This window comes from Lampris incognitus, chromosome 7 (genome assembly GCF_029633865.1).
Source record: "Lampris incognitus isolate fLamInc1 chromosome 7, fLamInc1.hap2, whole genome shotgun sequence".
In the NCBI taxonomy this organism is placed as follows: Eukaryota; Metazoa; Chordata; class Actinopteri; order Lampriformes; family Lampridae; genus Lampris; species Lampris incognitus.
The window spans coordinates 12,278,489-12,306,329 of NC_079217.1; the positions used below are offsets into that span (position 1 = coordinate 12,278,489).

At 44.9% G+C, this 27,841-nt stretch overlaps 2 protein-coding genes across 3 annotated transcripts in view; one reads left to right on the forward strand and one right to left on the reverse strand.

Annotated features, from left to right (window-relative positions):
- Positions 1-11,920, reverse strand: part of LOC130115884 (LHFPL tetraspan subfamily member 6 protein) — a 53,051-nt gene extending 41,131 nt beyond the window's left edge. The window contains exons 1-2 of one of the 2 annotated variants that reach the window (XM_056283739.1): positions 11,796-11,920; positions 9,849-10,385 (exon numbers count right to left, since the gene is read on the reverse strand). In XM_056283739.1, the coding sequence (XP_056139714.1) occupies positions 9,849-10,233 (385 nt within the window). In that variant the 5' untranslated portion in view covers positions 10,234-10,385; positions 11,796-11,920. Of the gene's footprint in view, positions 1-9,848; positions 10,386-11,041; positions 11,316-11,795 lie in introns of those variants that run through there. The other variant, XM_056283738.1, reaches the window with a different exon arrangement.
- Positions 11,921-11,969: 49 nt separating this feature from the next.
- cog6 (component of oligomeric golgi complex 6) overlaps positions 11,970-27,841 on the forward strand; it is a 33,690-nt gene continuing 17,818 nt past the window's right edge. The window contains exons 1-8 of the mRNA XM_056283441.1: positions 11,970-12,412; positions 12,658-12,801; positions 14,873-14,944; positions 15,209-15,267; positions 22,459-22,570; positions 22,757-22,839; positions 23,151-23,221; positions 27,497-27,590. Of these exons, the coding sequence (XP_056139416.1) occupies positions 12,095-12,412; positions 12,658-12,801; positions 14,873-14,944; positions 15,209-15,267; positions 22,459-22,570; positions 22,757-22,839; positions 23,151-23,221; positions 27,497-27,590 (953 nt within the window). The 5' untranslated portion in view covers positions 11,970-12,094. The remainder of the gene's footprint in view (positions 12,413-12,657; positions 12,802-14,872; positions 14,945-15,208; positions 15,268-22,458; positions 22,571-22,756; positions 22,840-23,150; positions 23,222-27,496; positions 27,591-27,841) is intronic.

A 27,841-nucleotide genomic window follows, 5' to 3' on the forward strand; every position in this document is an offset into this window, starting at 1 on the left:
CCTGTTTGAGGCAAACATTTTAACTTGCTCATCAGCTCATAAAAAAAAGGGGGGGGGGGAAACTCTCCAATTAAAAGTGCTGTGGTGAGTATGGGGTAACTGGGGGGGAAGGGGGCAACAGAGTGTGTTTATCCTTAATTCCTAGCATTCCTCGGGGCAGACGGCAAAGATGGACCTTGGCCGCCGCTGCCGCTCTCAGAACTTTCATGCACTTACTTGCAGTTCATATTATACACTTCCTCCTAAAGAAAACACGTGCCACGTGGATACAAAGGAACAGGAAAACACAACACACACGCAAGCCTGCATGCACACACATATCCCAGCAACCACAGAAACATGCTGTAGTGAGAGCAATGCTCCTGCATGCAAAGGTATGTTTTCAATAAAGCTGTGCAGTAACACATTTCACAGCACTCCCGCTTCCCAATAACAACACGCCACTCGTGACCGACAACTGCACGCATGTGCGGCGCCCATCCTCCTCTAATCTGATCTGCAGCTGCCTAATATGTCACCTTCACCTGTCTCTCCCGTCGACCACCTGAGCCCCGAAAGCTTGGGGGTCGCCGGCTGAAGAAAGGCTTGTTCTCCAGAGCTGACCCGAGCTGATGCAGATGGAGACCCAAACGGTCTGTACCGCACGTTATCTACCATCAGTTAATGTGCCTCTTAATCCGCCTCTCATTCCAGCTTCTCCCCACTGGTTCTCTGTGATAAGGAGGTAGACGGGGGAGACAATCTCCGTCAAAAGGGGTTAAATTGGCTGAGAGTTATAACAGACTTCTACAAAGTAAAGAATTAGAAAATCAAGAAGAAGAAAAAAATCAACCACGCTCTTTTGAATAAGGGACCAAGGGCCTTGTGTTATCCATCGTTACTATGCGCAAATTTGTGCATACACACCCATGGGATTTTTTAGCCCTGAGGTTTGTCTCAATGTCACCTTTCTGGCAGGGGAGGAGCCTGAGCTGGTGTGAGAGGTGGAACGGTACCAACTAGATATAGTTGGGCTCACCTCCACACATAGCATGGGCTCTGGTACCAAACACCTGCCGCTACTCCTTCGCATCGAAAGGAGCCAGTTGAGGTGGTTCGGGCATCTGATTAGGATGCCTCCTGGGCGCCTTCCTTTGGAGGTTTACCGGCACGGTCAACTGGGAGGAGAGCCCGGGGTAGACCCAGAACTCGCTGGAGGGACTACATGTCCAATCTGGCCTGGGAACACCTTGGGATCCCCCAGGAGGAGCTGGAGGGTGTTGCCGGGGAGAGGGATGCCTGGAGCGCCCTACTTAGCTTGCTGCCACCGTGACCCGACCCCGGAGAAGCGGCTGAAGATGAGATGAGACGTTTGTCTTAGAGACCAGCGTAGAACCTTGGTAACCCCTGAATTTAGACACCGATTGGCTAACACTGATGTCTTTGCAGGCCTGGGTGATTGCTCGTTGCAAGAGGTAGACAATGGATGTTAGGAGGAAGGCATTACAAATAACCATCATGCTTTGCTGATGACTGTCAGACAAACTTGAGGGCTAAAAAATTCCATGGGAGTGTATGCACAAATTTCCCCATAGTAATGATTAATACATGAGGCCCCAGGTCTTTAAGGTATCTATATAGTATAACATGCAAAGATTAAACTGGGCAATACTTTTTTTATTTTTTATTAATTGCATGCCAAATATAACCCCAGGCCATTTTCTCAGCAATCTTAAGCTATTTTATTTGCAGAGCGGTCTCCTATTTCCTCACTGGCCTGCTGTTTGACCCATGAGAAAGCACCAGAAAAAGAATATTGACCCTATGCCCCCCCCTCCTCCTCCAAGAACAGGGTATAATTAACTGTATGGTTAAAGCCACGGTACCTTTGAGACTGACTGTAAAACCGGGCATGAATACTGAGCACACTACTTTACTCTCACAGGGCTCAGACCCGACCCATCCGATCCATACTTATTCATTTAATCAGCCAACTGATGCCTGCCGCCCCCCCCCCCCCCCGGTCTCCCTGTGAGATATTTAACCGTGTCAAACACAGCCTTTCCATCTTCCTCCCAACTAATTACACAGAACGTGTAGTGACACAGAAAAACAACGGTAGGTGATGCGATACAGTCCCTCGCTCTCGCTATACGTTGACGCTCCACACAGTAAACTGGCCATGGAAACGAACAGTTACTGAGAAAGCTGAATCCTTTCCATCAAAAGTTTCAGTTTCTGCAACCTGGTACCCTCCTCAGACCTCCACTAGCTAAAACCAACAGATATAAACATTCCTTTATACCCTCTTCCACCTCCCTCCTAAATTCTAGTGGGAAAAGGTAGTTATTTGTATAACGTATTAACTTAACTTACTGGGTTGTTGTTTTTTTTTAATTGACTGAGTATTTTACAAAGTTTTTTTGTCTTAGTATTGTATTTATGTGTTTTATGTGTGCTAAATGTACGCGTCCCAACTGCTGCATAACCAAATGCCCCGCTGGGGACAAATAAAGTTATAAATTTTGAAAGTACCGAGGGCTAAAAACCACATGAAAGAGCTCAACCTTCATATCCTGAGTCAGTCCCCCCCCCCCCCATTGCAGGGATCACTGGCCGGACTGTGAGCGAGACATTACTCATTATGAGACATGGGCATCAAACATGCCCCGAAACAATGTCTGTCAGTGTTAAATCACCAGACATCGGGTGAATGGTTGCTCTGGTATCTGCGGAGGATCTGCACAAATGTTGATTCAGACATTCCCCTGCATGTAATTACTCATTTTGCAAATTGCAAACAAAAAAAATCTAGTTTTCCAAACTACTGTGACCCTTCTTCTAATCCAGAAAGAATGTTACGCCCGCAGACAGTTTGTTATAGTGATCTAAAATGAAGTCGTCAAGTAACATTTAATCAGATCCCGAAAAAAAAAAACCCCCTTCACAAGGCTTCACTTGCATTTCTGCTTTGATGGACACACTCATACCAGACCTGACTGCAGACACCAGACACACTTTCTGAAACCGTCCTCCTGTGATAATACCGACCTGATAGGCAGCACGCCTGGTACCGCTGCAGTGAAAACAATGACTTAACAGAGGAACTGGCTGAAATAACTCTTCCTGTCTGTCCTCTGGTTTCCCAGACTTCCTGTTGGACAAAACTAAATCCCTGCTGAAGCTGGGCTTTTCTCTCTCTCTCTCTCTCTCTCTCTCTCTCTCTCTCTCTCTCTCTCTCTCTCTCTCTCTCTCTCTCTCTCTCTCTCTCTCTCTCTCTCTCTCTCTCTCTCTCTCTCTCTCTCTCTCTCTCTCTCTCTCTCTCTCTCTCTCTCTCTCTCTCTCTCTCTCTCTCTCTCTCTCTCTCTCTCTCTCTCTCTCTCTCTCTCTCTCTCTCTCTCCTCCCTCCTTCTCTCTCTCCCACCCCCTCTCTACTCTCTCTTCCTTCCCCTCCCTTTCTCTCCCCCTCCCTCTCTCTATCTCTCTCTCTCCCCCCTCTCTCTATCTCTATTTCTATCTCTCACTCTCGCTCTTTCCAAGTCCACTCCTCGGGTCACTGAGCACTGGCCCAATCTGTTTTTTTTCCCTTCCCAAACCAGACAGCAATGTGCAAAGCTGGAGGGAGGAGGAGGAGGAGGAGGAGGAGGAGAAGAAGAAATGGAAGGAGATGGAGAGTAGGGAGAAGGAGAAGGAATGAGACAGGGCTGGACATGAAGCAGAATTAGGGGAAAGGTGAAACAAGTCTGAAATATGGCGTTACAGATGGAGAGCAATAGAAATATTGCAGTACCGCCATATAATGGGAGGGGCAGAGAAGGAGGTGGGAGTTCACTGTGAAACAGTGCTACAGTGAAGGAGACGGACCATGATACTTAAGAAGAAAGACTTTATGCAGTCCACAAACTACACTATGCAATTCCCCGACTGCAAAAATGCAGTAGTGGTGGTGTGTGTGTTGTGTGTGTGTGTGTGCGTGTGTACATTAGCTGTGTGTGTGTGTGTGGGGGGGGGGGGGCTGCTAGCTGAGCAAAAAATAGCTGCCTGCCTGAATGGGCACATTACAGTGTGGTAATAGCATACTGCACTTTAGACGATCAATCACTTCTGAGGAACAGACGTCCACTTTATAACCATCAATGGCCGGAAACAAAAGCAATTATAAGCCTTTCAACCACGCCACCCAGGAGTGTCTTTATACACATCCTGTGCAGAAGAGGATTCGCACTGAGCCTCAGACACGGGAATGTCCTATGAGCGGTCACCTGGTAATCGTGTCAGAAGGCAGGCATGACCCACATTCTGAGTTCAACATTGCATGAGACACAACACTAAAGGCACTGAATAGCTCTGTCTTGATTTCAGCCGGGGCTGTTTTGCATTGACCCTGATATGCTGCAGTTGACTAACCCCGGGGGAGAGCAGTATTGCGTGCAAGGCAGGATTCAAAACACACTACGTGAGGCTTCAAGTCCACTGTGATGTGGCCAGCTTTCCGCCGCTCAAACATATGGACCATATGCTCATTAGTTTTCCACAATGTATACCGGGGCAGAATGAATGGCGTAGTTGATCTTCATCACATCAAACCTTGCAGGCATATGGAGAGGAAGGAATACAAATGGGCCCCTGAAGTACATTTTCCCAGCTTGACTTCCAGCAATGCAGTAGGTAAAAATTCAGCTCCCTGCTAAAGGACACGTGGTCGCTGCTGGGATTGAACTTGTTACCTATCGGCTATACAGGACAGGTCCCTGTTGCCAAAGTTGATCTAAAAAACAAAGAGTTTCACACAAAAGGGATCAACTTAACTTAGAAGTAGGTCCTACGTCTGTGCCAAGGAATACAAAACAGTGAATATCAGGCCATTAAACCAAAACGTTCTTCTTCTTTTCAAAACCAAATCTTCCCTCGGAAAGCAGACGATTTAAAACCTTACTCGTGTGGATCGTTACAGCACTTGAAAACAAAATGCCGCTGGTTCGAGTGGAGCGGAAGCACACACACACTGTGGGACTGGGTGGGATCCAGCTGGCAAGAGACCACAGAGCCGACGGAAGGACAAAGCCCCTAGCTGTGGCGGTATGGCTCCGAAACAGGACAACACGTCCCTCTGCCAGATAGCCCTTGGCAACATTACGGGAGCCGTGATGCGATGACAGCCCATCTTCAATTTATCTACATGTCCTTAATTCATCGCTGAAGCTTACGCTGTTGACACACATTTTCAGCCACGGGAAAAGCATGCACGAAAGCAGCGAATCGGACTTGATGTCACCAAACACCACATGTGTTGTGTATTTTATACTGCGGGGATCACCTCTGGGGGGGTGAAATAGCGGTACCTATAACAACTCTACTTTTACAGTATAACTCTTAAAGACCCATATGACAGCATCTATAAATATATATTTGTTCTGTAGCATCTCGGAAAAATGCTATCAGTCATACATATTCGGTTAATTCTGGTTATTTCGTTTTCCTTGAAGCCAAAGCCTCATGTTGCATTCTCTCTTTAAGGCTCTCATTGACCGGGTCAATGAGAGCCTTAAAGAGAGAATGCAACATGAGTGTAAAAGAGTAAAAGGTGAATGAAGGGCCAAAAATTACAAGTCTATCCTGACTTTCTGATTAAAAAAAACAAAAAAACAACCTCATATCGAAGCGTCAGATTGCGCTTATGAAATGCAAAAACCACCATTTTCAGATCAGATCAGATCTCATCCAAAAAAAAAAAAAAAGTAGATCAAAACCTCGGGGTTATATTTAATGTAAGAGACATTCAACGCCTTTAATAAATAATAAAATGTAGCTGGCCCATCCCCCGTGCGTGGTATTACAGCTTTCCCAGAACACTGTAGAGGTCTTTGTACTTCTCATAGGCCAGGCTGAGGCCCGTGGGCTCCACGGTATCCCTGCTGACCAGATTCATCCGCTATGAAGTCTGCCGTGTTTAGCTCTTCCATATTTATCCCAGCATCCCAAGAGGAAACTGTCCCCCACATGTCCGAACTCTCCTAAGCTGGAGATATTGTAAAGAACACGAATATCTATCTAAAATAAAGCCTGCCATTCAAACCCTACATGCCATCCCAATAAAGGTCCCGATAGAGGTCATAGGCAGCCGGTCCAAGGTCTATAGTACATCTTCCATCCAGCCATTATCTGAACCGCTTATCCTGCTCTCAGGGTCACGGGGATGCTGGAGCCTATCCCAGCAGTCATTGGGCGGCAGGCGGGGAGACACCCTGGACAGGGCACCAGGCCATCACAGGGCCCACACAAACACACACACACACACACACACACACACACACAACACCTAGGGACAATTCAGTACAGCCGATTCACCTGACCTACATGTCTTTGGACTGTGGGAGGAAACCGCAGCACCCGGAGGAAACCCACACAGACATGGGGAGTACATGCAAACTCCACACAGAGGACGGCCCGGGATGACCCCCAAGGTTGGACTACCCCGGGGCTCGAACCCAGGACCTTCTCGCTGTGAGGCGACCACGCTAACCACTAGTACATCTTGTTGGTGGTAATTTCCTTTCTATTTCTCAAGATTCAACTTCCTATATGATTCAGAAACAGGCAAAAGTCATCTGGTCCCAACTTGTTATATGGCTGTTATTTAGCTGTCTGTTTCATCAATAGCTAAAATGCTTTCAATTCCGATATTTTTTCACAAAATATTTGTAAGAGACGGAGATGGTCCTTATTTCAGGTTTAGAAAAGTTAACACTGGATCAATATACATGGTATTCAGAATCTTCTTCTTCTTCTTTTGGCTCTTCCCTGTTTCTCAGGGGTCGCCACAGTGGATTTTATAGTTACCATCGGTACCCTGTGAGGGCACAGCACCAACGGCGGCTGTTGTTAACCCCGGCCTTGACCGATCCGGTATGGTCTTGTCAAGCCGCATACTGATTTGGCAAAATTTTACGTCAGATGCCCTTCCTGACACAACCACTAATCCTATGGATGGGGGCCACAGGTGAAGCGCTGGACGCCATCCCAGTATTCATGGACTTGCGCCCATGCCTGTCACCATACATTGTAGTCAGAATAAATTCTACAATTTCTTCTGTAGACTGCAAAATTTAGATGCAATAAATCACCTAAAAAAAACTGGGCAGACATCAATACTTGGATAGATGGATGAACCCTACCTTCCAGTAAATGAACAGATGCGCATTCAACATTTGTATGCACGGTAAAATATGTAAATTAGAAAATGGCACCCCTTCAACATTACAGCTCCATATATATTTTATTCACAGATATCCACACGCTGTCTTCGAGCATTTCTTTTCCATCTGAGAAAAACTTCAAAATGCAAACTTGCTGTTTGAGCTTCAACTGCGAGATACTGCAGGGAGGTTTTAAGCAGGTGCAAAATAAAATGGAGAAAACACCGCCCCCTCTTTGGCATATTTGCATTAGTGGCCTGCCAGGAAAGAGGCCGATGTTAAGATCTGACTTTAAAGCGACGGCTGGGTATGGTGCCTGGCCAGGCCTGCTATAGCACAGACCCATTAACTCCATAAGAGCTCAATAAGAGCACGAGCACAGCCTTGGATCAGTCAGTCGGCCACTCTGAAGTCTGGTTTGAAAGACAAAAAAAAACGCGCTTTTGCCATGAGGTATAAACCAACCCTGAAAAAACGTTCTCTTGGGAACTTAGTCTGGCACAGGAGAAAAATCACTCAACTTCAAATTCAAACCAGAGAATCTCTACTGCTCCTACTGTGTGCTGCTGTTGATGATGTTATTACAATGACTCTGGCTGTTACCTACTACATGACAGCGCTTAGCTGAATGACAAAGAGCGACCAGGTTGCTCTTTTACCGGCGGCGACGCAGAGGCTTGGGCCTCACCAGGTTAAGATATTCTTCATTAGAGGAAAACAATAGGAGTGGAAGAAACACAACTGCGAACGATGCTGGCACCCAGACTATTAACAACAGGGCTCTCTCGTCTCTTGGTACACTCACATGCATTGTGAACCAACTGCATGCCTCATTTACTCTCTGTTGAATATTAATCGCTGAGATTTGATCATTTCTTTCTCCATATGCTCTGCACCCACCCGGTGGATTTTATTTCTCAGTGAGGTTTTTGTTTAATGAGAAGGAACTACATCCGTGACATTATTGTTGTTTCGTGTTTCCAGCAGCAGTACTTTACTATCTCACACGCTCTCTCTCTCCTGCATTGAGATAGGGAGTGCGCACGTGCACGCACATACACACATTTCCAGCAATGCCTTGCTTCACATAAACATTCAGGATCTGTTAGTGGTATTTGGCATCTGCCACTGAAGAGATCAAGTGGATTGTTCAATAGCCAAGTGCCCCATAAGTCAAGACTACCTTACATGGTAGCTACTGAGATGGGGCCGGGGGGTGGGGGTGGGCGGAGGTGGTACTCAATCCCCTTCCACAACCACATTTCCGCTGCTGGTGTTGAGACTTGAACCAGCAACTGGTTTTTGGTTCCAAGTCCACTTCCCTAGCCTACAGGCAACCACGGTCCCTGATTTCCACGGCCTAGACATTGCCACTTACTTCTTACTTAGAAAGTGATAGCAGACAATACAGCGGGCAGCACAATGATCTTCTGAACTCTGTCACTGCCAATTACCCCTTCCACATTTGACTGGAACAGCTCTGCCCTTTGGATCAATGACATTCAAGTTTCAGAGATCTTAGCAGTGCCCCTTGCAGTGCCTCCACCACGCCCCCCCTCCCCCCCAGGCCTATGCTCTTTTCATCCAAATTTATGTGTCTGGACTTGTGTGTGTGTGTGTGTGTGTGTGGGGGGGGGGGTTGGCGGGGAACAGGGAGCATGAAAAGAAGCCCCCCATTTTAATCCTGTGACCAAATATAGCCACTTTATGTAATACTGAGAGTACGGATTGCAAAGAGCTGGAAAGAAGGTCTCTACATTAAAGAGCATATTTCTATAAACACCAGAGGAAATCCGCCTTTACCTAAATCATCACGTCACACCCAATTAATTCACATGTAGCCAGCTACCTAAGCCTCTCAGAACAAACACATGTCAGGTTCTGGTGGTCCTCTGTAGTTTTATTTTTCTGAGAAGCCTTGCAGCGCTGTCAAATCTGTTTGCAACCTGCTTTTCTGTCACTTCACTTCCAGAAGCCAAGCTGAAGCAGCGGGGACCGTAAATAGCAGGGTGGTGTGCCACAGAGAATGTGAGCAAACGTTTTGGGATAATGAGTGGGCTGGGATACCGCGGCTCCTCAAATTGGGGTAGAAAAACTCGCTGAGCCCTCAGCAGCGCAACTTCCTCTGAAACCTTCCATAGCCCTCATGCCCCTGGAGAACACATGTGCAAAACCAACAGCACACATGAGTGAAACCAGTGCCATACGTGGGAGTTGTGTCCACATACCGAAACAGACAAAAGGACTCACAAATCTTTTTTTCAGGCCTGTGTTGTACACTGGACAAGAATCTTTCTCTGCAAAAAGTGGAACGGCCCCTGATGCCATGGCCATTAGACCAACTGACGTGCAAAGAAACATGAATGTGAACGTGAGGTGAAATTCAAGAAAGCACGCCCTATTTACTTGGAATGAAAGCGTTCTAAAATATTCTACAGTACATTATGAAAACACTGCACTTTGGTAGTGTCTTGATTTTCACAAATAACCTAAAAAGAAGTATTTCGCTTTCAACTCTTAACTGACACTGAACATTTCACAAAGTACATCAGACAAAGTGAGAAAGAGAATAGCCTCTGAAAACTTCAACCCAAAACTTTCATGAGGGAAAAAAAAAAAGGTAAACCGACAGTGGCAGACAGCTCGAAATGTGTGCAGAGTGCACTGACTCACCCCCAACAAACTGGATGCCTCCGGCCACACGCCCAATGGTACGGGAGATGAGATCGGAGATGCAGCAGCCCATCAGGGCGGTGAGGGCAACCAGGAGGAGGAGGCCGCAGCCTACGCCAGTTACCACTGTGCAGATCCTCCACTCCAGACTTGGGATGCCCTGGAAGGAGGCATAGCGCCCACACTGCTCCAGCATCACGGTGGCCTGCCGCTCCTCATCCCGAACCGGGTAGGAGCAGCGGCGGAATGTACCAAAGGATACGGGCTTGTCCATCTGTGTGCCAAGCAGCCAGTAGGGCATGAAGAAGCCAACACAAGAAGCAGCAGCACATAGCAGGGACAGCAGGGCCCAGATAACACCTGTGCATGTCAGACTAGACGCCATGGCAAACGCTCCACAAATGGTTAACACAGAACTATTGGTGGTTGTGAATAGTCACTTAAGCTGAAGCCTGGTCCGCGCTCTTGCCTGGGCTGAACTGTGTCACAGCATTTAACACCATGAGTCGTCTTCACCTTTCCAGCGAGGCCAGGATCCTGTCAGAAAGAGAGAACTCCAGTGTAAGTGCCTACCGTGGGAGGAAATGCAGGGCAGTGTAAAACATGAAACCCCATTATACAAGGATAATTATGTATCAACAACCAGGAACTCCCCCTAAGGTCAATATGGATAATGACCTAATGCAACTATTGAACGGGCTTGGGATGTAAGTAGCGACTAAGTTACACCACGCGAATAAGTAACACGACGACGGTAATCATTGAACAGAAGTCTGTATCGATAATCAGTTTCACGGTGTTGACGTGAGGCTGATTAGAAAGCTTCGTAGGCTTTGCTGCGTTTGTTTTTCCCCCCCTTTAGCCCGCTTACTGATTTCTCCAAGTTGCTCCTAAAAATGTCGAGCTGCTCAGAAATGGCGAACAGCTTTAAAAACACCTCCTCGATATCAAAAGCCGGAGGCCACCACTTGTACACACACGACAACGGCCTGCCTGTCACACACCGCACGTCACGCTCAGGCTGACTGACGTCCCGCACGGCGGCTCGCTCCGATTTCATATCCTCAGCCGGCGCTCCGGTTCACTCCGCCGTGCAGCGGCATATCATGCACATTCTTGCCCCGCAGAACCGTTTCGACATAGCTCATCCCGGCTGAAGGGGTATAATGAAATCACAGACGATCAAAGCTTACATGATGAAGACCTCATAAGACAAGGTGTGCTTGGTTTCCCCTCGGATGTTGTTTCCATTTGCGGAGCCAGCCTGGGCAAGTCGCGAGGAAAACTTTTTTTCCTCTCTCCCCTTGTCGGTGAAAACAAAACGACAAAACAAAAAAAACGTCCAAAAACGTCCAGTGCGGAATTCACCTCAAGCCGCCTGGTCTCTAATCGATGCAGTTAAGCGTAAAAGTGACAGATCGGACTTGCTTACTTATACGACCATAGCTCGTCTCGCTCCGCGCTCGTGCCCCCAGCTCGGAGCAAGTAGATTGCGGGAGGTTGGACTGTGAAACGCTCTCACAAGACGACCGTCAATCAATCCAATCCCCACCCAGGGGCTGGACTCACTACCAGCTCGCTCTCTCTCTCTCTCTCTCTCTCTCTCTCTCTCTCTCTCTCTCTCTCTCTCGCGCGCGCGCGCTCTCTCGCTCGCTCTCTCTCTCGCGCGCGCAGTTTTTAAGTTCAGTTTTAACGAGCTTTACTCAAATTGGCAAAACGGACACCGGGTTTGCCAATGTGTTTCGAAATACATTTGTTTGTAAACAACAAAAAACAAACGCGAAAAGCTAGGTTAGCTTAATAACGTCCATCTTCCTCTCTCGACGTACATAATGCGCTAGCATACACGTTCGTGAGTGTTTTGTCTGTATGAGAGATTAGCTGTAATTCTATCTATCCCCCCCCAACCTGGAAATGTTTAATTCTGAGCTCATATTCAAGTCCCACCTCTTTCCACCCGTGCGCCGCTGTCCTGCGATAATCCTGTAATGGCTGGCAACCAGTTATCCTGACAGAGAAACGGAAAACTATCAGATAAGGCTGGTAACAAACGAGCCCACTGTGTCTATCTGACCCGCTTGTCTAGTGAAAGGCTCCCGTATGAGCTACAACCCCATTCTCTTCCGGGACTGAGTAAAGAATGTGATTTGGCTCTGTGATTTGTCAAAGTGTTTGGCGTTTCTATTGCCCGATATCGCCCCGCCATCGGGTCTAAGGCGTGAGGAGACGTGTGGTACATTTGTGTGATGCTGATGCTGACTCTACCCATAGGGCCCAACACCGGATTCAAGCGCTCCAATGCAACTTCTCACACTCTCGCGAAAGGCACACTGCGGAACCAAAGTTTTGCCTCCGCGAGATCCCGACGGACACTATTTCCGACGGACCAAACATCTTCCCGAGAGTTGACGTGGAGGCGTATGTTTACAATGGCTGAGAATAAACTAGAAACACCACCGGAGAGTGCCGCCGCTTTGCATAGTGCCACTTTGCCTTCTCAGCCAAACAACCCGCTCTCGAGGAAGCTTCACAAAATTTTGGAGACGAGGCTCGACAATGACAAGGTGAGATGGAAATAGTGTCTTCCTGCTAACAAGCTAACGCACACTAAACCTGTTACCCCGGCAAATCACACCTTTCATCCATACGCTGTCATTTGTCAAAAAATGATGTTTTCCGTACCGACTGTAATTGAAATAATAATAATAAAATAAACGCTTACTTTAAGGCTCATTCGTCCGGTAGTCGCTGCGTGTGTTAGTAGCTGACCTGGTTGTGTTAAAAGTTTGACCCTTTCGTTTTTCCACAGGAGATGCTGGAGGCTCTGAAGGCGCTGTCTGTGTTCTTCTCAGAGAACAGCTTACGCACCAGGAGGAACCTGCGAGGGGACATCGAAAGACGGAGCTTGTCAATCAACGAGGAGTTCGCGCGGGTATTTAAAGATGTAAAAGAGGTGACGTTAACTCATTTACCAGGCACCCGTGGAAAACGGTTTCAGAAACAGTGTAGCCGGGATCGACACTGACGTGCAAAATAAGGCAGAGGGGAAAGCAGCCATCTGTTGCCTTGCACTTGGTAGACTTGTACTGTGGTGGAGATGTCTTCGACTGGTTAGGTATCTCGCAAACGAGCAACATGGGGCAGTTATGATGCTTTGTAAGGCCTTTAGAGTTAGATGAAATAAGTAAGCAGTTGTGTTTGTATTGTAGCGAATTCGGGGGACGACACAACCACAGGAACTGCCGCGGCCAGGACGCGAACCCGTATCGCCCGCAGCGGAGGAGGCATAGCTAACCGCTAGACGGTCTGACCCTTTAGTCTAGCGGTTAGCGATGCCCCCTGCGGTGCGGGCGATACGGGTTCGCGTCCCGGCCGCGGCAGTTCCTGTGGTTGCGTTGTCCCCCGAATTCGCCACAGTATTAATGTGTTATAGATGTATTACAGGCAACAGGCTAAACATTGCACTGTTGACAGCTGGAAAGCGTCCACAAAGCTTGTCGATCTGAAAGTTTTTTTGCTGTAGGGGTGAGGGATTGAAAGCAGCCAAACTCTCTCATAGATGGGAGGTCGGATGTATAGTCAACATTCCAGAGGTGTTTTTTTTGTACTTTATACAGTCATCTTTTCTATTCTTGCTTATCTGTTTTTTTCTGCTATTGTTTATATGCAGTTACAATGCTAACTCACACCCAACAAAGCCATAAAAAAACTGGTAACAAAGCAAAAAATATTTAGATGAAATAAACAAGTTCCTGAGGACAGATCTAACACTGGTCACAACAGTGCAAGAACATCTTTTATGCGAAGATCTTTTCAGAAAGTGTGCAAGAATTAACCTCTTTGAGAAATCTTACAACATTCAATGATTTTATCTTAATTTGGGTTCATTTATTGATATGATCAAAATTTAAGAGTGGTTTAGACTCGTTGTATGCAAATAAACACAACGGTCTTGTTGGTCAACCCCTTGTTTCAAAGATGGAGAAGGTTATAAACCATTAGTCTGCCTCAAAGAAAGGCTAATTTTAGTATTGAAGAACATCTTAGGAATACATTTAGACCTAAATGAATCTGAATATAATAGGCTTGCATGGGAGGGCTTCATAATAACATTTTGCTGTGCTGTTTTTTTTTAAATAAAACATATGCGGATACTTTGAGGCATAAATGCTGTTGGCTCTGAAACCAGTACTGAAACCCCACTGAATAATAACCCTTTTCTTTTTTTTCAGTTCTCAAAAAGTCCGTTGTATGCCTTTCAAATATTCCTGCAGAGGGAAAAGGGCAAAATAAACCTCTATCTAATAGAAACCAAACTCCCACACGCTGTGCTCTTGCATTCTTGAAACTGCTGAGGTTTGAATAATGTTCTGGTTATTTGATTATATACCTCTTCGTCATTCCTGATTCTTTGATTTCTCAACTTGTACAGTTCTTTTTCTTCTTTTTTTTTTTACCGCAACCTGTCTTGATATAAAGGCAACACCTGATGAGCTGTTGATTGGTTTAAAAATTTTCCATACCACTCAAAACTCGTTATTCTTATTTGGTCTTTGTGAGGTGTTAATAATGTTAGTTGAAGGTTCACTGGCCTGAGCATTCAATTTATGAACCATAAGAATTAAACATTCAAGGCGCATGTATAAGAATAAACTTAAGAGAAAGTTTAGAGACTTAGTTTGACCCATCTGTGTGTGTGTGTGTGTGTGTGTGTGTGTGTGTGTGTGTGTGTGTGTGTGTGTGTGTGTGTGTGTGTGTGTGTTTGTGTGTGTGTGTGTGCGCGCGCGCAGATGTGGGGGTGAGTTTGCCAGTTCAACATTTTCTTTCTTTCTTTCAATTTACATAATTGCATCAAAGGTGTATTTGGTGTCTGGAGAATCCATTACCATCTAAAACCATCGGGCCAGTGCCCCAAGCAGAGAACACAGAAACTCGTGCTTGAAGTGGGTTGCTTCCCCAAGTTATGTTCACATCATTCCATCATTAACCCAGCATGCTCCATTGTGTTTTTATCTCTTCCCTAGGAGCTTGAGAGTGTTCATGAGGACGTCCAAGCCATGAGCACTTGCTGTGAAGAGATGACCAACCGGTTAAAAGTACTGTTAATCCTTTTTGAATAAAATTTCAAAATTTTGTCGCACCTAAAATGATTAACAAAGGATTTTACTGTGCATTTAGAGTAACAAGCCATAGACACGTACATTGAAACTAAGTGAAGTTAAAATGCATACAGTGGCGTGAGTCAGATTCATTTTATCTTCATTGTCTCCATGAATGAGTCCCATATTGGATAACATAAAATGAAAAAAAGCCAATTTATTAAAAGCACTCTTATACATTCAGGCCATGTGTTTCAACAGGCTGCCAAAGAGCAAACCCAAGACTTGATTGTGAAAACCAACAAGCTACAGGGAGAAAAGTGAGTTTTTTGGGAGGTTATGGAATTTGTGTGTTTGCGTGAAAGAGTGAGTTTGAATAACAGTGTGTGTGTGTGTGTGTGTGTGTGTGTGTGTGTGTGTGTGCGCGCACTTAAATAGTTGTTTTAGTCTGTGTTTTACATAAATGACAGTAAAGCATCAAGAGTTTTTGTTCTTGTTGTTTTGCAAACACCTGGAAGGAACTGTGATGTTAGACACTCAAAAATGCACAAGTTGTGTTTAGCTTGGAAAGTTAAACAGATTAATTTTTTTTTTCTCATGAGATGTTTAACTGACTGGAGCTAACCAGAGTTAGGTCTTTTTTGTGACAAATTAGGCTGAAACTCTTTTTTTATAGAAAGCTAGTACTCTACTTTTCCTTATTGTCCTGCTGTTATTGTCATCATGGTTGTTATTGTTACGGGTCAAAGTATGAAATGCAGCAACCTCTTCAGATTAGTAAGGTTATTCTTCTACTTTTTCTGTTCACTTCAGTAAAGTTTGACAGTTGACTTTATTTTTGTTTTCCTTGTATGTATTTTAAGGACTTAGAGAGAGAGGACATTTTAAGCTGTTATACTTTTACACTAGTTCCTGTTTATTTTGTAGTCACTATTTGTGTTTGTTGTGCAGTAAACCAAGGAGTCATGGGTAGCAAGTTAAGGTTTTTCTCCTCTTGCGTACACTGCAAGCTGCTCAGACTCAAACTGTCAGTAGGTTACCTAAGATGAAAATATGAGAAGCGAAATATCTCACAGTAATATTCCCAATCACCTAAATGGAATTCAGTGTCATTAAAGTAAGCAGTCAACTCAAGTACGCCGTTCTAAAAAGTTTGCTAAGGTCAAAGTGAAACTCGCGTGTCAAATGTTTTTCCTCATCCATCCTTTATTATGATTATTTTAGAATGGCAACCTTGTTCTCAATTATTTTTGGACATTTCTTAGAAAGCTCCCACCATGTTTTTCCTTTTTCACTCTTTCCTCCTTCCGCTGTTCTTTGGGTACGAAAACTCACCCCATATGCTACTGAAAAGCCACTGTGGCGACCCCTGAGAAACAGGGAATAAGCTAAAAGAAGAAGAAGAAGGTGTTACTGTAAAACACATCTTTATTAATCCAAGCGAGAATGGATCATTCCCCACAGAGGTGTCCTGTTTGTGAGAAGAAAATTGTCCATTCAATCAAATTAGCAGATAAATACTGTTTGACTCAAAGCACACTGAAATAATAACCAAGTCCACTTTGGAACCGATTGCTAAAAGATTTAATCGCGCAAATGTCGTTTGCAAAATCAAGCTTGCCCAAATTTTCCAAATTTTACTTTTGGGGTTTCTATTGCACCACATACTAGGATGTCATCAATTATCTCAACAGCTGGAAATATATTCCCCACATCATATCACAGTCATACAGCAAACATTACTACTGAGATTTTAAAATAGATGTAAAATCAAGGATCTGGTCGAAAAAGTTTTAATGGGACCTCAATTCTGTATCTCTTTGAAATCTTAACTTTTCCAGTTTTAGTAGATAAGGGATTTGATGCGGAGTGCTAGGACTGTACCAGAAAGTCTTAATTTTTTTATGAATAGTGTTGAATGATTCATGAGGTAAATCGAATATTTCTTCTAAAGGAGTCTATTTGCATAAGTAGGGCAGCTATCATCATTAATAGAGTCTTATTTGTTTGACTCTTCGTTTCTAAGGATTGTCATTTTTGGCCCCGAGATCCATATGAAAGTAGTTCATGTTTGCGTGGCACTAGTTCCTGATTTGAGGCCAAATAATACCAAGTGAGAAACAGCCAATGAGCGTGGTTTGTGTGGCTAATTATTTACACCAAATACTGTATAAACAACCCTTAGATATGCAAATCTCATATTTACTGCTCAAAATGTTGATTTTAGTGGTTAGCGTGGTCTCCTCACAGCAAGAAGGTCCTGGGTTCAAGCCCTGGGGTACTCCAACCTTGGGGGTCATCCCAGGTCATCCTGGGCTGACCTGGGAGTTTGCATGTTCTCCCCGTGTTTGCGTGGGTTTCATCCGGGTGCTCCAGTTTCCTCCCACAGTCCAAAGACATGTAGGTCAGGTGAATCGGCCGTACTAAATTGTCCCTAGGTGTGACTGTGTGTGTGGGCCCTGTGATGGCCTGGCAGCCTGTCCAGAGTGTTGCTCCGCCTGCCGCCCAATGACTGCTGGGATAGGCTCCAGCATCCCCACGAGCCTGAGAGCAGGATAATTGGTTTGGATAATGGATGGATGGATGGATGGATTTTGCTTTTAAGATGACCGTGTCTCCAGAGTAGTCTCTCGGGTTGTATGTGCCAGGTGCTCCACCGTCCAGGTCCCTAGTTAGATTACCAGTGTCAATAGTTGTGAAAGCCTGCAAGTAATATGAATAATTAATCCAGGAATATGTGAGTGTGCTGACAGTGATGTGACACAAAATACTCTACTCTGCAGGAGGCAGGGGTGTAGGTGGATGGGATGGCGTGGGATGGGACAGGTTGCATTTGCTGTAGCCAAGACCACTGATGCTCAGTGACCTTATGACTGAACGTGGAGCTAGAGGCCATGGGTGAAGTGATATCCGGCTTAGAAAAAAAAAAATCAGCGGGTGACAGTTGTCATGAACATTTGGCTGTTCCATGCTCCATTGGTACAGCTTGAGGACCTCAGGGACAAAAAGGTGACTAACAAAGAGAGCGGTAGAGAGAATAAAGAGGAGGTTCAACTAAGCAGCCAAAGTACACCGGTGGGGATATCGTCAGCAGCAAATGTACACAGCCAAGGAAGTGATACGAGTCATCCTGCTCTGTGCGCTGACCATGTTGAAATTAAGAGAACGACAGCTTTACAGGAGTGTCCTTCTGAGTGCCCCCCCTGCCTTATCTCGAGCTTTGCATAACTGTCCCGTTGGGGCCTTCTGTCTGGCCATGTGACATTTTCATTCGCAGAGCCACAACGACCCCGAGCCAGATGGGACAGTGTTTGCATGCAGGGCTGTGACCTTGTCTTAGCAATTTTGTGTCAGAAGAGCTGCCAGGGGAGGTATGCAGCCAAGCCTCCTCTCTGCAGCTGCCCAGTAATCATCCCATAGCACCACTCAGCTCAGCACTCTCTTTCAGCTCTGTTTCAGGTCGCATACCCCCCTCTCTGCTTTTCTGAACCTCTGCACATTTCTCCTATTGTTGTCACGGCATTGCTAGATTTGTGGCATATCTCTCGTTTGTGTGCTTGAGCTGTGAGAGAGAATAGATGTAGCTGCAATTTCCAGAGCTCTGCAGATGCTGCTGATGTCTATCTATCCAGTGGAACAGGCCTGTCCTGAGCCGTTTGTTATCTTATCTGCCAAGTGTCACCGTGTCATTTGTCAGCTCTGTAATGAAATGGAAAGGAACGGCGGAATTGCTTTCAGCATACGAAGGAAAGGTAGGAGTACTAAGCAAATAACGGTACACAAGCTGTTTGTCTGCAGGATGTCAGACGTTGCTGCTCTTTTGTTTCGATACATGTGAGGGCTGGCCCTGTTGAAAGGGGCTGTCGCAGTGAACACATTGTAACTGTAGTCTGTTGTTCCTTAATGAAATCTGACGCTGCACACCTGTCCGCAACCATACAACCTGTGAATTATAGTGTCACGTTTAATGCTGAACATGTGTAGACGGTTCAGAAACGGATTTTTGTTTTTTAAACTGACAATATGAACCTCTGAGCATCCTACTTTATACTGAAGCGTGTGTGTGTGTGTGTGGGGGGGGGGGTTGTTGTTTTTGTTGCTGAATGACTTTAAAGTGGCACAGGTCATCCAGATAGGCCCAACTGCTTAGCTGCCCACCTGGTCTGCTGATTTGATAAAAAATTACTTGCATTTTGGCAGTTTACTTGAACTGATAGTAAACCTTCATTTCAAAAGTGCTGCTTTGTCAGACTTGAGGAGTGAAGAGTTGTCAGACATGTAGCCTTACTGCATTGTATTGACCCCCCCCCCCTGTGAAAGCAAATGCTGTCATAATGAATTAGTTGTATCTAATTAATAGCTCAAGAGCTATGAAACCCCTGAGGGAATGATGGAGGAAATGAGATTATAAATGATGACCTGTGTAAAATGACACTTAAGTCTCATTAAGGCTCAGCTGACTGTTAATGGCGGTGTGGCTGTGAATATGCCTTTGTGCGTCTGAAGTGATCAGCTCTGACTGCTCTCTATGATCACTGGTGCATGGCTAACTAAGCCCTTTGTGAAAGCGAAAAAATTCCATGCAAGCCAATGGCCCCCTAATGGATTTCAATGAATAATCAACCAACATGAATTCCAGTTTTTCAAAGGGAAGGTCGTTTGGTTTGCTTCCTACAAAGAACAGTCTAGGAAAATGCTAGACAGAGCAGAGGGAGCTGAGGTTCAAAAACGTGCAACAAGTAGATGTTCAGAGAAATCCTTGGTATGGAAGTTGTCATGTACGTCTTGTAGGAAGTAGTCACCTTTTGGGTAGATACTTTAGATGAACTCATGTAGATTTTTTTTAATATATATTGTTTTTCCATTAAGTCAAGACTGAGCATTCGGTTTACCTAATTTAAGAACCGATTTAAGTTTTTTGTTTGTTAGTTTCCGATCCAGCACTCGTTTTATGATGCACTTTAGTGCACTTGGTTACCTGATTGAAAGTTATTTCAGGGGTTCAGTTTGACAAACCTGTACTTGAAAATATAGTGTTATATTGTTGAAAACATTTCTGTGCTTGATGATAAAAAAAAATAAATTGGCCTAGAAGATCTGAGCACATATTAAAGACAGACAAATGTCCACATTAGCAGCCCCTTGTTGAAGCATAGTGCAAAAAAATGCATCTTTTTATGGAACGTAGTGCAAAGCAGCCTATTCAACTGAGCAGCGACTCATGGCACCACCCTATTTGAGCATTCTGCCATTAACAAAACTCAAGAATGGAGGAAAAAACAAAACAAAACACAAAGCTTGCTTCATCTACTTATTTTTAGGTTACTCTCAACACTTAGCCCAGAGACGTGCCCCATTCCTCAAGTATGTCGCTTCATTCTGGTATTCTGTAATTGCACCCTCAACAAGAATGCATCATGTCCTGACAGCTCTATGGAAAGAGATTCCACTGCTTTTCCGCTCCTTTTGCTCTTGTCTAGTTCAAACCCCTCCACGCGCCTCCTCGTTCTCACCTCCTACAGACAGACGTGTGCAGCCTGTCTCCGCGAAGTGATTTACACCCAGGAGAAATGTGTCTGTCACTGCCGGCCTAGACAGAACAGCAGCATGTGAAATGGAGGCATTACATCTTATCTTCTGGAGGGGATTTTGTCACAAAGGGTGACACGGGAGATGTTATCTCTACCTGTGTCACCACTATCGGGAGACAAGTTTCAATGTCCATAGAACTGAATGGGAAGCCTGTTTGAAAGAGGGAATGGATTGCATAAAGAAAAAAATAAAATAAACACAAAAGACGGACGAGAGAAATGCCTGCGCTCACATCTGCAATGTAGTTACAAAGTTCAGTTAGCTATTCAGTTAAATAGCCTGAACGAGTGTGTTGTAGTCTGTAGTTTATATAGCCGCCTATGGCTCTTGGCTTGGCAGCTGCACTCGTATTAAACCACTCGTATTAACAAGCCGATCAGACAGTGGAGCTCTTAAAATGCTGCGTATGATTCAGGCAAATTGTCCTTTTTTATATGGTGAGATTGAAACTAAAAAAAAAAAAGGTGTGGGTCCTTTCTCCAAGGCTTAGCAAGTTGTGTGTATCCATCCTGGATTAGAGACTCTAGTCACGAATTTACAACCTTTTATTTACACTTGGGTGAATGCTGGGAAGAATAGCGTGAAAGACAACAGTCCGATACAGTTGGGCACTTCTCATCCCCCAACCCAACATGCTGATTTACTGATCTGGCCGGTCTTGCACAGACAGGGAGAGAATGTGGACCAGGGTTGGATCTGAGAGGCACGCACAGAGACGGCTTAGTGTTGTCCTCCTCCTTCTACACAGAGTTTTGTGCTTGGCAAAGGAAGTTACCATGGTCACTGTTGTGTAGAGGAACCAAAAGAGGGACGTATAGCCACCATGCTGCTCTTATTGATCGCGATGTGACGTAGCCAGTGGCCTTCTTTTTGTTTCGAACGGTACACACAGTATTTTACTCCATGTACCCTCCCCTCCCTCTCCTTCCTTTCCCAGGTAAATATAATCGAGTGTGTGTGAGGAGTATGACTGCCACCTACAGTACGACTTGAAACATTACATCTCGTTGAAGGTCCTGCGGCGCTTGCAAAACCCTCGACTTCACTGTTGCACGTTTTTAGACCAGAACATTACTTATTCTGTCCATTTTTTTAAGAGTTATAAAATGCAAAAGTTGAAGATAGAACAAAAGTAAACTTGGTTAAAACACAATTAGAGATAAAATGAATCAAAAATTCTACTACCACTACCTTCAGCTGCTCCCATTAGGGGTCGCCACAGCGGATCATCCCTTTCCATCTCTTCCTGTCTTCTACATCTTCCTCTGTCACACCAGCCACCTGCATGTCCTCCCTCACCACATCCATAAACCTCCTCTTTGGCCTTCCTCTTTTCCTCTTCCCTGCCAGCTCCATATTCAGCATCCTTCTCCCAATATACCCAGCATCTCTCCTCCACACATGTCCAAGCCATCTCAATATTGCCTCTCTTGCTTTGTCTCCAAACCGTCCAACCTGAGCTGTCCCTCTAATATACTCGTTCCTAATCCTGTCCTTCTTCGTCACTCCCAATGAAAATCTTAGCATCTTCAACTCTGCCACCTCCAGCTCCGCCTCCTATCTTTTCATCAGTGCCACTGTCTCCAAACCATATAACATAGCTGGTCTCATAACCATCTTGTAAACCTTCCCTTTAACTCTTGCTGGTACCCTTCTGTCGCAAATCACTCCTGACACTCTCCTCCGCCCATTCCACCCTGCCTGATTAAAAAAAATAAATCAAAAAATACTCTTCTAAAGATAACTTGGCCTCAAATGAAATAATATAATCAAAATGTCATCAAATAAGAAACAAACACAAAAATTAAGAGCAAAGACAAATATGAGCTGAGATAAACACATAAATGGCAACTAACAGAAATCAAATGAATAAAATAGATTAAGGATGATGAAATGAAATTTCTCTCCTTCACCTCAAGTCACCGGTTGGAAGTCAGAGCCCAGGTTGCCCAGGCCTTCCTTTCCAAGTTTCAGCTTTCCAGTGAGGAGACGGCCACGCTACGAGGGGCTCGGGATGCCCCTGTCACTGAGGTATTTTTTCCTGTATTAATTTGACACTTTTTTTTCTCTTTTTTTTTTTTTTATCCTCACAGTGTAGTCCTCTTTCTCTTGTCAGCAGGTTGTCAAAAAATCCCAATGTGATGTCACTTTTGGATGTATTCTTTAAGTGGAGCCGTAAGGTACAGTATAGCTCTTCTGTGCTATTCTCTTCCCCAGGATTTCTTCAAAGCTCTCAGTCGGGTGAAGCAAATCCATGAAGATGTGAAGATCCTGTTGCGGACCAACCAGCAAACTGCAGGGTGTGGGGAAACGGCTGGCATAACACATTGCCACACTCATTCAGTACTGCACATCCACTGTACATGCCAAGTGAAAGTTTTACTCTCGCTGCTGTGGTCACGTTGTGAATGGTTATGAAACTGTTGCATTATGCGGGGTAAAATAAGGCATGAATAGAAGCGGGAAAAACATAGATGTTGGTTGGAGCAGCAGTTAAAAACACAAACGTGGGGGGAAAAAAAGACTCCAAAACATTTACCCTGCTTTGGCATTTGTGTCACCATCAGATCATGTTACATGTCATGGGTATTGGTTTGTGCGCTCGTTTCAGGCTGGAGATCATGGAGCAGATGGCTGTGTTACAGGAGACTTCATATGAGCAGCTTTACCGCTGGGCTCAGAGTGAGTAAAATAGACATAAATTAATACCAGGAGCAAGCCACGGGATTAAGCACACTGCACTATCGCCCTGTTCATTCAAGGTTGTTGTACAGAACTCCTGTTGAACGGTCATCATACGAGATTAGCAACATAAGTTAGTGTGCCGTTTTGGTTCTTTCTCATTTAAAAAACACATAGAAGCGAGCCATCAGTCTGATCAATTTTTACTTATTGTTGTGAGGAGATATCACTACTGTTACAGTCATGGGTGGCGCTAAGGCATCAGGTATGAGGAAGCTAAATTTCTAGGATTTTCATAAAACAAAACCCAGCAGCAAGACTGGCACTTAAAATGAGAAAGTCCTCGTCTTGCTGAAATACGACTCAATGAACCTTACTCAGCTGTGAGTGTTTGATTCAACATGACAATCAGATTTCCTATTAGGCCTATAAGTTATTATCGCTGGTGTGGTCAAACGGAGATGGTGCAGCAGAACACAGATTGACCTTCATTTATCCTGAGGTCTACTTGTCTTTAACAGAGATGTTTGTTTTGTTGTTGTTTAAAAGGATCACAGTCATACATCTCAGAATGAAAAGGGTGTTTGCATGCGTCTATAAGCTGTGGCTGGTAGACACAGGATGTCAAACCTTCATTTATTATAACCTTTTGTCACAGTTTATTTGAAGGTGTGTGGATGAGACTGATATGACATTGTCATAACCATGAGATGACACCTGTCATGAACATAAAGGCTCTTTATGATTATGAGTGTCATTCAGTCAGTTGTGTCACCCCCCCTTTTTTTTTTTCCTCCCCAATTGTACCCCGCCAATTACCCCACTCTTCCGAGCCGCCCTGGTCTCTGCTCCGCCCCCTCTGTCGATCCGGGGAAGGCTGCAGACTACCACATGCCTCCACCGATACATGTGGAGTCGCCAGTCGCTTCTTTTCACCTGACAGTGAGGAGTTTCACCAGGGGGACGCAGCGCGTGGGAGGATCACGCTATTTCCCCCGGGTAACCCCTCCCCCCCCGAATAGGCGCCCCGACCGACCAGAGGAGGCGCTAGTGCAGCGACCAGGAGACATACCCACATCCGGTTTCCCACCTGCAGACCCGGCCAGTCGTGTCTGTAGGAATGCCCAACCAAGCCGGAGGTAACATGGGGATTCGAACCGGAGATCCCCGTGTTGGTAGGCAACAGAATAGACCGCCACGCCACCTGGCCACCCCCAGTTGTGCCATTTTTAATGCAAAGCTGATACTGTTTGAGATGTCTTTGTTGTAGCAATCCGAGTGGGACCAAGTCCCTTGATTTATTTCCCGCCTCTGTAGTTCGAAAACAGACATCTCAACAGCTCTTTGAATGTAAGCTCATATTATTTTATGCTAGGATAGTCTACGTTCATTGGAACTGAAATAGAGTTCATAATAAGAATGTCCAAAAACTGTGAATTTTGAAATATTATTATTATGAATAATACTATGAATAATAGTAATAATAATGGCCCTGCTTCTGGACCTCTATAAAAAAATTTCCGTGATAATTTTGGGGAAGCTAAGCCTCCCCCTAGCCTCGTAACAGTGCCGCCTATGCTTTTCATGCTTCCTTTACTGTTTTGATAATTTGGGTTCTAAAGTACAGTTTTGCACCTTATGGTGTGAAATACAATATAAACAATCATAATTATATGATTATTTCAAATATATATTTTTCATCCAATTTGGAAAGCCTGAGCGATGAAAGGCAGGTGATTGTCATTAGGCATTTTAGGATTTTCTTGCTGTTGGGAGCCATTTTCCAAAGATGATGATGGGCCACTACGTGAATATCAATGAATTCATATTTTTACTGGGGAGGATGTGCTGAAACATAACATTGTGTAGGAATCTTGACATGCATGTTTTTGATGGATTACATTTATTTTTTTGGTAGTTGCTTGCTGTGATGGAGACCTATTTTTTATTTACAAAGTTAGTGTTTACATGTTGAATGGGAGCAGTTATTTGAGGTAAACTTATAAGGGAACAAAAGTCTTGAGATGGTAATAAAAAAAAAAGATATGCAAAGCTTAATACCTTTTTAGGAGCAATGTAAAGTCCAGTGTAACAAAATGAAAATATATAGCACAGCCCAGACACTACCAAGACCAGGCAGTCCTACCACATTGAGCAACCAGCTCAAAAGGGTAATTGTTGGTGACATGAACAAGAGACAAGCTACGACATTGTGGGGTTGTAGAGTTCATTGGTTGAAATGGGAGAAACTGTCCAGAGATCAACAATCTCCTTAGCACTTTACATATTTGGCCTCTTTGCTCAAGTGACTAGAAGGAAGCCACTTTTGCAGGCTGGACTTTTTCAGAAATCAGGAACACTTTGTCATTTCATTTCATGTACTTCCGTGCATGAAATGAAATGAAATATTTCCCCCAGCCCACAGCAGTGCAACACAAAGACAAAAACACATCCAGAAACTACAAGAACTTCGAGAACACACATATCCAAACTAACACATATATCGACACTAAGCAGAAAAAAGTCACTGTCCAAGGGAACAAACGCCAGCCAGGATGACTGTTGGAACTGCTGGTCTGCATTGGCTAGCAGTTAGCTTAGCTTGCCCTACTTCCGCATCCTGTCAGACCGCTTTCAGTGCTTCCTCTTCGGGCGCAGCTCCAGACAGGGGCCGTGGACCTTGGGCCCACTGGGCACAGCAGACCAGGCTCCCCTAGCCGATCCAACGCCAGCTCTCCCAGTCAGACACCCTCGACACACCCCCGCACTCCACATGACGACACCAAAAACACCACAGTCAACGCCAGGGGACCATCCTCGGTGTTATCGGAACTGCTAGTCTGCATTGGCTAGCAGTTAGCATAGCCTGTCCCACTTCAGACCACCCTCGGTGTTACCCCCCCTTGGTCGCAGCTCCAGGCAGGGCCGTGGTCCCTGGGCCCACCGGACGCACCAGACCAAGCTCTCCCCAGCCGATCCAGCACCAGCTCTCCCAGCCATCAAACGAAGACAAAACTTCAATGCAGACGTGGACAAAGACACTGCATGGATGGTCCTGGGTGAGGCCACTGCAAACGTGAATTTGCGCCGCCATGTGAGAAAATCTGAGGCCTTCTAGAAAATATTTTATGGTTGTTGAGACTAAAGGCGAGCGCTTTGGCTTGAAAGCAAAGTGCTCTGTTTGTTGCAAACCAAACACAGCCCGATACGCAGGTAAGACCGTTCCTACCATCAAGTATGGAAGTGGCAGCATCATGCCAAAGCATCACACCTTTCAACAGGCGGGACTGGGAAGCATGGCGTCCTCAAGGGCAAGATGGAGCTGATATTGAAAAATCCTTTAGAATATCTGATTCATTCAGCAAGAGATCTGCGTTCAGGGTAAAGATTCATGTTCTAACAGGACAAGAACCCAAAGCACACAGCAAAAACTACTACTCGTTCACAAAAAGAAGAAGAATATTTTGTCATGCAGGGGGTCTCCCAAACTTTTTCATGCTATGATGCACCTGTGGAGATACTTGTTGGCCTGGGACCCACCAAATATGTTGTGCAGTAAAACTACGCTAGGAGAGAGAATGAAAACTTGCATATGAAGGGCAACACAGACACGAAATGCTGTAAGTGTGCCCTCTATGGGAAAAACTGTGATTTGCATGCATTTTATCTCCAAACAAAATGTGTTTATCGTGGACATCCTGCAACCCACCTGACCTCCTGCTGTGACCCACTTGTTGGTCGTGACCTGTAGTTTGAAAACCATAGCTGTAGTGGATGAGCCAAAGGCTAGACTAAAGCTTGTTGAGATCCGCTGTATGACCTGGAAATTGCTGTCTACAGATTCTCCCCATTTTACTTGGCCGAGTTGGAGCAAGTGTGCATGGCAGAATAGGCAAAAATGTCCCATACTGTACATACTACATCCAAGACGACTCAGCCCTTATTGCTGTCAAATATTATCTACGAAATATTGAGTGATGGTATAGGAGACTTTCAATTCCATTCAGTGAAACTTTATTTATATAGCACATTAAAATTCAATACAATTTACTTTATATTAAGTGAAAGTGCAGAGATTAAAAGACGGTAATGACAGAAGGAGACAGACAGACAAAACGGAACATCTTGCCAAGCACATGTTCTCAAACCAGATGTCCTTGAACCAGTTCTTCATCAAAAATACAGGTGTCGAGATGAGGACAGTTGAGTCAACACTATGAGAGGACGAGCTAATATTACAGGCATTTTTTTTCTTTTACTTCTTTCTCTGCAAAGATGAATGCCGAGGCCTGACCCAGGAGACCTGTGACATCAGCCCTGTGTTGGGTCAAGCAATGGAAGCCTTACAGGACCGGCCAGTCCTTTACAAGTACACACACACACACACACACACACACACACACACACACACACACACACACACACACACACACACACACACACACACACACACAATCCCTAATGTGTGAAGATATCACATGACATTAACTTGATGAAATAAATGTGCATATTCCGCCTCTCCATTTTTTACACATTCCATATTTAATACATAAAAATGTGTGGTATCATTGCAGTAGGGACCATTATCAGGGGCTATAATTTTGATTCTTCTCTACTGGT